At 48.0% G+C, this 11,449-nt stretch overlaps 1 protein-coding gene across 3 annotated transcripts in view; it reads right to left on the bottom strand.

Moving 5' to 3' along the window:
- The window catches only part of WARS2 (tryptophanyl tRNA synthetase 2, mitochondrial), a 79,950-nt gene extending 69,087 nt beyond the window's left edge, over window positions 1-10,863 (bottom strand). The window contains exons 1-2 of one of the 3 annotated variants that reach the window (XM_048819767.2): window positions 10,762-10,843; window positions 1,482-1,667 (exon numbers count right to left, since the gene is read on the bottom strand). Coding sequence is in view for 1 of the 3 variants with exons in the window: in XM_048819758.2 (XP_048675715.1) it covers window positions 10,762-10,815 (54 nt within the window). In the remaining 2 variants the exon portion in view is untranslated. Of the gene's footprint in view, window positions 1-1,481; window positions 1,668-8,727; window positions 8,799-10,761 lie in introns of those variants that run through there. The other 2 variants (XM_048819758.2, XM_075119302.1) reach the window with 2 other exon arrangements.
- Between the last annotated feature and the right edge of the window lie 586 nt (window positions 10,864-11,449).

Consider the following 11,449-nt stretch of genomic DNA (forward strand, 5'->3'; position numbering starts at 1 on the left):
CATTCAGAAATAGAAGAAACCTCCATTTATTTGCACCAAATAAGACTGCTGGAAAGAAGTCTGATTTGTTTCCAAAAAGAAAAGTGATTTTAGAAATGAGGAGTAAGCAATACAGAGGCAAAACTTATTTTCAGACTATGAAAAGACAGTATGTAATTATTACCTTTTAAGAATAATGACAATTGGACATACAAAGGGGTAGTAGCTAATTTATTGAATGCCTCCTTTTTCTGATCTCTGACTTATGTAAACAATTATTTCATTTATTTGTAAAAAAGACTTCCCAGTTTCTCTTTAGGAGAGGGCAACCAAATTCCCAACTGCCTGCTTCCCTCTCAGTGAACTAGCTAGCTAAGTTTTTATATTGCAATCATCACAGTAGTATCTAAATCCCTTACAAACATACAATCTCAGTTTCTCCTTCTCTGACCTTCAGGTGAAGGGAACTTTTTATATTTTATTGCATTTCTGGTTCAAGTGTGTAGTTGTATGCTAGCAAGACTAGCCCAAAAAAACACAAACAAGGACAAACAGTATCAAGTCACATATAGAGTGGCTTTTTAAAAACGTGTGTTTTGGGTTTTAATTATTCAATTGTTCATAATACATCTTAAAAACCAGAAGATATATTTTTCTATTGGTTATTTTGTTTGGCAATTGCCTCAAGGCTGGAAAGGTTAGCTACTTTGTATATGGCGCCAAAATTAACACACCTGTTTAAAAACTTTCACTTTGTGGTCTCTGGCTCAAATCTAGCTCAGGTGGAAATGAAAGTTTACACCATTTGATGGTACTGTGAAGTGTGTGTGAGTTAGGAGTCTCATAGTGGGCAAATGTGCACATGACAAAAAACACAACTGGCCCTTCTTGCCCATTTTAGAAAAGTTATACCAATTTAAATGGATTTAAAATAGAACTAATTAAATCAGCGTGAACCCCTCACATAGACATATTTAAACTGTTTTAACCTTTACTTAATCAACATAGCTTGTGTTGCAACATTACTGGACTAAGATTTAAAAATCTTTTCTAAAGTTGACCAGGCCTAAATCTCAGACACACCAAAGACTGCATGAGCAACAGAAGTTGCATTCCCCCCGTCAAGAAGCCCAATCTACGTTGGGGTTGAAGCTCCCTAGTGGAGATCGGGCAGATGGGAGGCTTTCACCGTCATTTACTGTGTTGGAACCTATTCTTCAGATAGACAACTCTTCAATCTCTACTTCTGTATATATCCAAGAATTTTCACCAATGCTGCATTCACTTAAAACATTGTAAGAAACTACCAATTCAACCTAGCACCCTCTCACATCTAGAAACCTAATATATCAGCATATTTAACAGACACCAGCATAACTAACAGTTGTTTTTATGGCTGCTGCAAAAGTGGAAGCCATATTTTCTTTAATGTTACAATGACTAAGGGTAGACTTAAAAGAAAACTATTAGTTTACAGGTGAAAATGAGAATTCCACCCTTACCAAGTGCCAGGGTATTTAGCAGCGTGCCACTTAATAGAGTTCTAAGATATTTAAAATCCAGAGGACTCTTCCCATAAGACCAGGATGGCCAAAGTGCATCTCATGAAAGTCACAGTCTTATTTGTTATTTCTCTTAAGCCAAGCAGCATCACATGATTGGGTCTGTAGTCTTCATGAGCCATTCCTCTGCAAGAAAGATGAGATGCCATTTGCGATCTGCCATGTTTTATACAAGTCTGGTGTGGATGTGGTGGGCAACCTGCGGCCTGTCAGGGTAATCCACTGGTGGGCCACTAGACAGTTTGTTTACACTGACCATCAGCAGGCACGACCGCCTGCAGCTTCCAGTGGCCACGGTTCACCATTCCTGGCCAATGGGAGCTGCGGGAAGTGGTGGCCAGCACGTCCCGGCAGCCTATGCCGCTTCCTGCGGCTCCCATGGGCTGGGAAAGGCAAACCGCAGCCACTGGGAGCTGTGGGCGGCCGTGCCTGGGGACGGTCAATGTAAAACTGTCCCGCAGCCCACCAGTGGATTATCCTGAAGGGCCACATGTGGCCCACAGGCTGCAAGTTGCCCACCACTGGACTATAGGTTCATTACAAATTACCAAAACAATTCTCAGTATGGTAAAGTTTGGGCATCCATCATTAGACTACACCGAGTTTAAGGCCCCAGAGATGTTCACAGCCTTCTGTTTAAATGCATAGTGCATTGCAGGAGTCAGGAGGTGGCAGAAGCAGGACAGGAGGGGGAGTGAGGGGAGGTACTAAGACTTGGCCAGCATGGAGGCAGGAAGGAGGGTCCCAGGCTGGGAAGGAGGGTCCCAGGGCTTCCTACCTGCTCCTGGGCACATTCTAGCCCCTCCATTTCCAGCTCCCTGGAATGAGCCCAGGTCCTAGAGCAGTTGGTCTCACTCTCACCTCTCCCCCCATCCCTTGCTGTGCATGAGTTTACAAGGAGACAAAGCCCACTCCCCACCCCCATCCCTCCTGGTTCTGCTACCCAGGCAGGAGTGATCTCATTAGAGAGACAATGAGGTTTAATTCCAAGATACAATTGAATACATAAGTTAATATTTAGGGGTGGCAAAAGAGAAAAATCATAAATTTTGGCAACTCTGATCTCATTCTAAGATGTCTCATAACCATGTTTTTTAAAAAAAGTCAATCCCACAGCATAGACACCACTTCTGATCTAGCTCTTTGATGCCAAAGACGTTATTTTCTGGATAGTATCCAGTAAGCCAATGCAAAAATATCATCCCTTCTACTGTATCCAGATGGTAGAAGATCAAATTCATCAGTTCATTCAAGGTCTACACTTAACTGATGTGAAATGCTGGCTTCTCAGACAACTCTTGGGGTTGGACAACAAGCAAAATCCTTTGAACAAGTCAAGAAATCACTTGAAGCTTTTTTCTTCTTAACTTAACTGAACATTGTAATCAAGCTTGTTTAAATCAGTCCTCAGAGGGGATGCAAAACTGATAATCTGACCACACTGGGTTATTAAAGATCCTATGGCACTTTTTGTAAGGCTTGGGCCATTAACAACAGCATCCTGGTGAAATCTCACCTCATATTACATCCTGCCTCACTAAATTCCCCCTGCAGTTTCAGCTGGATACAAAATTCTGCTTCTCTTCCTGTCCTAAACAGTTGCACAGTTTTGCTGTGCACCAAAGACTTGATGCCCAATTACATCTCAAGCATGGCAATGATCTTTACGTAGAATAATTACAGGAAGATGCTCAGGCACCACAGTGACAGACATACCTTTTCAAAAGCGTCTTAAGGACTACAAGTCCCACTGAAAGTCAGTGGGACCATGGGCTGGTCTGCACAACTTTTGTTCAACTATAACAACATGAGTTTAGAAAACAATAACCAAAGCAATGCAACCCCCTAGTGTGGACAGTTACACCAGCAGAAAGGTGCTTTAAGCTCCGTTGTGCAGGCCAGCCCCTAGTTCCATTGATTGTCAATGAGAGTTAGGTTCCTAAGTGACTAAGTCACTTTTGAAAATGGGACTTTGGCACTTTTGAAAATTTTAAGTCTAAGAATCTAAGCAGTACATTACAGTTTAAGGTCACAAGGTGCTTTTGGAATCCTTCAGGTTAAAAGGAGCTGTACAGAAATATAGGACATTACACAGGAAATCCTCATTTCCTGAATCCAGCCTCTCTAGCATGAATTGCTGTGTATACGCATGGTCTCTTCATTAAAACAGATGTCCCCTGAACTGCTGACTTTCCAGTAGTGCATCCTTGAGACAGACACTGCTAGAGTAGTGGCAAAGGTGTATCCCAAATGCCAGCTGTAATTTTCTCTAACTTCCTGGAGGAAAAGACAATGCAACACAGCAATGTGGTGGTATAATGGATACAGCTACTTTTGAGCATCTTCTCCTGGATACAAGAAAGCATCTTAACCCCCCCCCCCCCGGCTCCCCCCCCAAATAATAAGTGTTCCAAAATTTTCACTTTCTCCTGATTATTAATTATCTTATAGCCACACTTCTATCCTGAAGAATCCCAAAGTTATTTACAAGCTTAACATTATACACAAAATATACACAGGAATCACTATGATTCAGCAACCTCTAAGGTGGAACACGGCAGCTGTTTAACTGTTTGGGACAGTAAGTGAATACCAAATCCATATAAGAACCTAAGTTTTTTCTTACTTAGTAGATAGCACCTCCAGCAGCACAATGTCCTTCCCCAGTACCACTCCAGCATTGGCTCAATACTGACTCACAAAGTAAGACTGTACTTATCACAAACGCCATATCAGGCAGAACATGCATATTCTCCGGACTTCTCCAGTCCAAGTGCTGACCCATCCCAGCAAGGCACATCTTGAAATATGTGATTGGATCATGGCTTGAGGTGGGGGCACAATTGCTTATACAGAGTCACATGTTAAAAGGAGTTACAATGAACTGCGGTAGCTTTGGGACAGTCATACATCAGAAGTTGAAAGTAAGAGTTTCCAGATCATTTGAACTGGAAAATGTGGCAGATTTTGGAGTCCAGACAGACAAGTGCACTAGCCTCTGGAGAGGAAAGTTCAAATCCTATTTTAGGCCTGGCACTCTCACCTTAGCTCTTACTGGACATCAGTCCACATCACAAAAGACGCTACACTCTCAGAAACCTCCTAGTGCAAATCCTTATGTATGTCAGTACGCATTTGCTGTAACAAGAGGTGTGTACACGGGAAGGGTGCTGAGTATGACAATTATAGATATTAGTGTCAATTCTAAACTAGTGGGATCTCCGTTTTACGAGGCACACTAAAGTGCTACCACTGGACCAGATTAGGCTTGGCAAGCCAGTCAATTGACTGGCCAGTTGAGCACCTATTATTTGACTACAGCCAACTATTGTCAAATACTCCAGCAAGAATATCCTGATATAAGCAGTTGCCTCCCTTTTTGATTGCACCATTCTTTCATTTTTTAATCTTAATTTCATTGTGTTATACATTTTTCTGCATTAAAATAACTCTGTTTCATAAATGTTTTTTGTTATTAGGCATAAGTACATAAAGCTAAGCCTATTGGAGACCATAAAGTCTTAATCTTTTTTGTTACTGTTGTTATTGTTCTAATAAATTAATGCTTTAAAATATTTGACCATTTTTGGCATTATTTGACAATATGTGACTAGTATGTAATTGGTCAAATGACTAGCTATTTTCGGACTGGTCAAATGCCCAACCCTAGATAGTAGGAGACCCAGCTCTTTAGGGTGGCCGAAAAAGCCCAGTGTGAAGATTGCATAAAAAGCAAATCATTACCCTCAGGGCTTGAAAACTCCACTCCTACTAACTATAAGCTCTCGTTTAAAATAAAAAAATGTGTATAGCCCTTATAGTCTAAACACAAAATGTTGTAACTGACGTGGTTCTACTTCTGCTGCTAATCACCAGGTGCATTATCATGAAAACTGACCAGAGTACTGCAAGCTGTCCCTGCTGCTATTCAAAGTCCTGCAGGAATCAGTGAAACGAATAAGAATCTGGTCCACTTCATTCTGCTGCTTAGAAAAGCTCAGAGAAACAGCAGCAAGCCTTGGAAGAACCATAGAAATAGAAGCTGGGGGCTAAGAGTAACAGAGACCTCCCCCACCCTTGTGGCAGCCAGTCGGAAATAGTGTGGGACTGGTCAAAGACAGAAAATATTCCTCCTTGCAGCAGAGATTTGGGAGCACTTTCAAGCTGGACACCTGTTTGTTCTGGCTAACAGGTACTAGGTAAATCTTTTAAACCCAACAGAAACAAGTGAGGCTCCTGAAGGCTGTTCATTGGCCTGTCTGAATAGAGGGGAAAGGTGTCAGCCCATTTCCTAGTGAACAGATGCTCAACTCACTAAAAACCACCATGACCAGCCCTCTTATATGCAACCTCAGCTGAGGTCAAGGGCTAAATGGTCCAAGGAGACTTAACTGACCTCAATCTTCAGGTTTGTCAGAACTTGAATTACAATAGGAGAACAAAGTCAATTCCACAAGTGTTTGTCCATCTAACCTTGGAGTCCAAGGGTAAACCAACAATTTTGGTGTCCTGTAACAAAGAGCTGTAGAGTGTCTCAACTTGCATTTATCATCATATTTTAGTTAACTTGAGTTAACTAAATTGTCAGTTAAATTCAGTTAATACAGGACTACACACTCTACTCTTGACATACCCCAAGAGGGGGTTCTCTGAGGGCAGGCCAGTTTGGAGGAAGTTTTCCACTGCCCCATTGTATTTGTCACAGGTCTGGCCAAGCTCCCCCTACGGCAGACTTGTCAGAAAGCTGTGAGGGGATCTCAACACTGAAGACACATAACATGGGCTCAGCCCCAGCAAGATGAGCTTAGGCACTGTCCCTGCCTTTGGGCCTCTACGCGTGCATTCCAGGTGCGGACCTTGCATCTGATGCCACTCTTGGCAATGAGGACTACATGGTCCAGTTGCTAAGTCCTGAAACTAGAGCCATCTTCCCCAAGGCTCCCCAGCAGCTCTTGCACGTTCCCCAGAATACCTTGTGAGCCTTCTGGTTGTGGAAAGCAAATAGCAAAAGACAGTCTTTCTAACTCAGTCACTCTTTACTTAAGAGAAAGCACAATTCATTTAGAAAACAAGCATCCTGAATGCAACACCCCTTACTCCAGCTCACCCAACCCTTAAGTGTCTGTCTGTTCAGACAGCCAGGTCTCCCCCTGCCTCATCAAGGCTCCTGCAGCAGCAGCTCTCTTCAGCTTTGGCTGGTGAAAATGGCTGGAGATGCAGAATAGAGCAGCTCCTGCCCTTTTATAACCTTCTAGTCTCCTGTTGTGTGATGACAGGTAGATACTGCAACACCAGGCAGTATCTCTGGGGACCAGTGTACTAAATGTATTCATGGTTTATGTATGACTACGTTCTACTTCATGGGAAGGGTTACCACAGGTCCTTCAGGAACTAAAGACGGTGCGTGTGTTTGGTGAGGGGGGTGATTAAGGTGAGTCACTGAGACTAAACTACTCTACAGCGGTATCACCTCCTGGAGAGGTTTGCATATATTGGTTCGCACTGTGTTTTCCAGAGACTCAAACAAATAAAGCGCTTTTGGTATAAACAGGCTGAGTTTATACCAAAAGCCTGGGACACAGGGCCTTCTTTCTGACCCAGTAAACAGAAAGGACCCTCTGTCCAAGGAGGAGGATCCCCAATCCTTGCGGAAGGGTTGGAAGGCTGCTTGGTAACTGGTATACACTGCTGTAGCCCCTGGAGAAAGGTTAACCATAGGTGCTAGAACCTGGTCACACCTGCTGAGAAAACCACAGTGAAGTGCAAAGGGACTGCTAATCTAATCTCCCAGTTTGGAGGGAAAGAGACACAGGTCTCTGCCCACGAGAGGTGACTACCGGGAGCCTGAAACTTAAATGGATGTCCTCAAGGATGACCAGGGGTTGGGGGGGCAGAGGGAGCAGTTAACCTTGAAATGGTGACAATTACTACCTGCTCTGGGGATATTTACAGAGAACTTCGGCATCTGGAACTGCCAGTTTAACATCAGGCTCAACGAAGAGATTCAATTATGGGCTAGAGAGGGAACGAGTGGTAGGACTCTAACCAAGCGCTGCCAAGACACCAGAATGAAGGCCACTGGGAGTGGCGGGCAACTCTGCAAATGTAAACAAACCGTCTGGTGGCCCGCCACCGGATTACCCTGATGGGCCACGTGCAGCCCACGGGCCACAGGTTGCCCACCACTGTCCTAAGGGATATCTGAAAGGGATATTCAATCCTTAGTGCAAATGGCTGTAAAGCTACCCAATACGCTATATCAGAACAGAAGACTGGTAAGAGAGGCCTAGGAGCAAACCCAACACTAACAGTTCAAAGGCATAAAATTAGGAGAAGGATAATAGTAATAAAAAAGAAAACTGAGGTAGAATATCATGTACCAGCTCTTCTGTGTACAGTCTTTCAAGGAAGCAATGGAAGCCACATTTGAAGTAATTTAAAACTGGACTAAAAAAAAAAACCATGAAAATTACACTGTACTAAACAATCCTGCACTGGCCCCCACGAGATGGTCTGGGATCAAACAGACCTTTGCCGCTTCCAACTTCCACCTCACCCAGAAACATTGCATCATCCTCACGTCTCTGCACTCTCAAGAACAATGAGATAGGCCGCAGTGTAGTGTCCACTGCAAATCACAGCATCCAAACAATCTTAACTTCACCTTGTCACATTCTTCAAACTTTCCATATAATTAAAACTTAGTGCAGTCTTAGGTATAGGCTACGTTTTGATTTTTATGATTAGTGGCCTTTTTTCTAACATTATTCCTCAGAGGTGAAAAATTTTTGTTCAGTAGGAACCACCCGGTAATGCAGGGGTGGGCAAACTTTTTCACTGGAGGGCCACATTGGGGTTGCAAAACAGTATGGAGGGCTGGGTAGGGAAGGCTGTGCCTCCCCAAAGAGCCTAGCCCCCACCCCCTCCCAACTTCCAACCCCACTTCCAACCCTCTCAGAACCTCCGACCCATCTAACCCCGCCCCCTTTCCTTGTCCCCGGACCCCCCGCCCCTAACCACACACACACACCCCCGGGACCCTGCACCCTATCCAACCCCCCCCCACTCCCTGTCCCCTGACTGCCCCCCCAGGACCCCACCCCCATCCAACCCTCTCTGCTCCCTGTAGGAGCATCTTCGCTTAAGCCAGCATTCCCCAAACTTTTGAGGGTCACACCCCCCTTACCTCTGTCTGCACTCCCCCACTCCTCCAGAGCCGGAAGCGGGGCTGCAGCTGGGGGGGGGAAGAACACAGTGGGGCGGGGGGCTGGGAGCAGGGCCATGGCCAGGGGCCAAGGCTGGGGGCAGGAGCAGAGCCAGACCCAGGCTGTGGTGGGGGCTGGGACCAGAGCAGACCTAGGGACAGGGAGGGGCCAGGTGGTTCCCCACCCCCCCCCCCTCATTCCTGTCCCTGCTTTGGGGACCTCTCACTTAAGTGCTATAGCAATGCAGCTGCACTGATGCATTTTAAGTGTAGACCTTCCCTCAGAGCATCACAGCTAAATACAAGATGTAACAGACTGTTTAGCATATGTAGGGCTCCATGTTTGTCACACAGGTTGCGGAAGTTACAGATTCCATGACTTCTGCAGCAGCCAGTGTGGCTGATCCCAGGGTGGCCCGAGCAGCTGGCACTGGGGCCAGCTGCTCAGGCGGCCCTGGAGACAGCTACACCGATTGCTCGAGCAGTGGCCGATACAGCTGGCCCCAGGGGCCTATTTCTTCATAACATTTGTGAGCTTTTTCTTGAAAAAGATTTTTTCTACAAGAGGAAGACAGGTAAAACCTTGTACTATTCGTAAAAAAAAAAAATCTTATTACACATACTTTTGGATAAACTGAATTATTCCCTTCCACCCTGATTCACCTAACTTTGCTGTAAACAGTTTACCAGTTTTCCAACTATGCCACCTCTGGCTGAGAAGAAGGTTGATAAATTTCAGCCCAAAGGGTTTGTTTTGAAAAATTCTAAAACGCACATATAAACACAGTAAACTATGGAAAAAAGGTTAGAAAGTCAGGCTCTGGCTCCCCATCACCCTGAGAAAAACTATTACCAAATACTGTCTAGACTAGGATTTCATGGTGTGATGTTAGTGACTACCTTTCAAGAAGAAAAGGAGTACTTGTGGCACCTTAGAGACTAACCAATTTATTTGAGCATAAGCTTTGCATCTGATGAAGTGAGCTGTAGCTCACGAAAGCTTATGCTCAAATAAATTGGTTAGTCTCTAAGGTGCCACAAGTACTCCTTTTCTTTTTGCGAATAAAGACTAACACGGCTGTTACTCTGAAACCTACCTTTTAAGAGTCTCATTGAGACAAAGTGGCCTTCCTTTAACATGCTAAATTGGACTAGCTCTCCCTAGTCCAGACAAGGCCAAAGGCTTTGTCTGGACTAGGGACAGTGGATGAGTGTAAAGTAGGGTTTAGCTCACACATGTGCCAGCTAAGCCTAACTTAAATTTGACTTTTCTTCCTACAGTAAATACAAGGTAACATGACAGTCCAGTCGTGCATTGTTGCAGCACAGCAGGAAGGTGGTGATCTGGTAGAGTGGTGCAGGCAGGACACGCAGAGCAAGGATGCAGTGTAGAGATGTGGCACAATGCTGCAGAGGGGCAGGGCAATACAGAGCGGAGGTGCGCTGATGTGCTGCAGAGCAAACACCAGGGCGGTGATGTGGTGCAGAGGATGGGGCAGAGCAGGGTGGGAACGGGGGGCAGCAGGGCAGAGGACAGCGTGGTGTAGGGCAGAGGGAGGGACAGGGATGTGGTGCAGAGAGCGGGGCGATGCGCTGCAGAGCTGGGCCGGGATGTGGTGCGAGGCAGAGGCTGGTGGGGCAGGGCACGGGGCGGCGTGGGGCAGGAGGCGGGCGCGGCGATGCGCTGCAGAGGCACAGGAAGGGCCGGGGGCAGCGAAGTGATGCGGGGCGGGGAGGAGGCGAGGCGGGGGCGGGGCCCGGGGCCAGACGAGGTGCGATGCGGGGCAGAGAGCGGCGGCGCAGGGCCGAGCCGCGCAGAGGGGCCGGGCCCTGGCCCTGGCCCTGGCCCACGCACCGGCTCCCCTGGCTCCGGCTCCCCGCTCGGGGCGGCTCCAGGGAGAGGCCGGGGCGCAGCGTGGGGCCGGGGGCCGGTGCCCGGGCGGGGCGCCCGGGGCGGGGCGAGAAGGCGCGCGGGCCCCGCCCAGGAGGGTCAGGGGAGGGGCCCCGGCCCGTTACCTGGGTGAGGGTCCCGCGGTGCAGGGCCCGGATCACGCCGCGCGGCGCCGCCATGGCTGGGGGAGGGGAGAAGCGAGCCGGGGAGCCTGCGCCTGCGCACGTGGCCTGACTGACTGCTAGCGCCTGCGCGCCCGGCACCCGCCTTCAAGGGGCGGGGCCAGAACATCATCGACCGCCCGGCCCAGGGGCGGGGCCGGCAGGTTCGTCAGCGTCCCCCGCCCCCGCCCCCACCTCCCAGTGTTGCGGCCGCCGGCGCGTGTTGCCTCCTCTCCCGTTGCGTCATCCCAGCCTCCCCCAGCCTGGGTTTCATGCCCCGCCCCTCCCGCGCAGCGTCCGAGCTCCCCCTACCCCGCCGCCCCCCCGCCTCTCCCGGGGCCCGTGCCCGCCCCGGCGCGTGCACAGCTCCCCTCTCCCAGCGCCTCCCCCGTCCCGTCCCACGCAGACTCCTGCACAGGGCCATGTCCCCGCACAGAGATGCGGGTGTCCAGCTCTCCTCCTTCCCGGCTCCAGCCCCAGCCCAAGAGTCAGACTGAACCTCCCCGCCCGGCCTTCCTCCGAGGCTGCTCCCAGAATCACCCCAAAGTCTCGTCCCCGTCCCCCCAACACTCCAAACAGACCCCACCTACACAGAGCACCGCCAGCCCCATCCCTGCCAGAAATCGGCCACTTCTCCCCCAGGCCATCACCT

The sequence above is a fragment of the Caretta caretta genome, chromosome 1 (assembly GCF_965140235.1).
Source record: "Caretta caretta isolate rCarCar2 chromosome 1, rCarCar1.hap1, whole genome shotgun sequence".
In the NCBI taxonomy this organism is placed as follows: Eukaryota; Metazoa; Chordata; order Testudines; family Cheloniidae; genus Caretta; species Caretta caretta.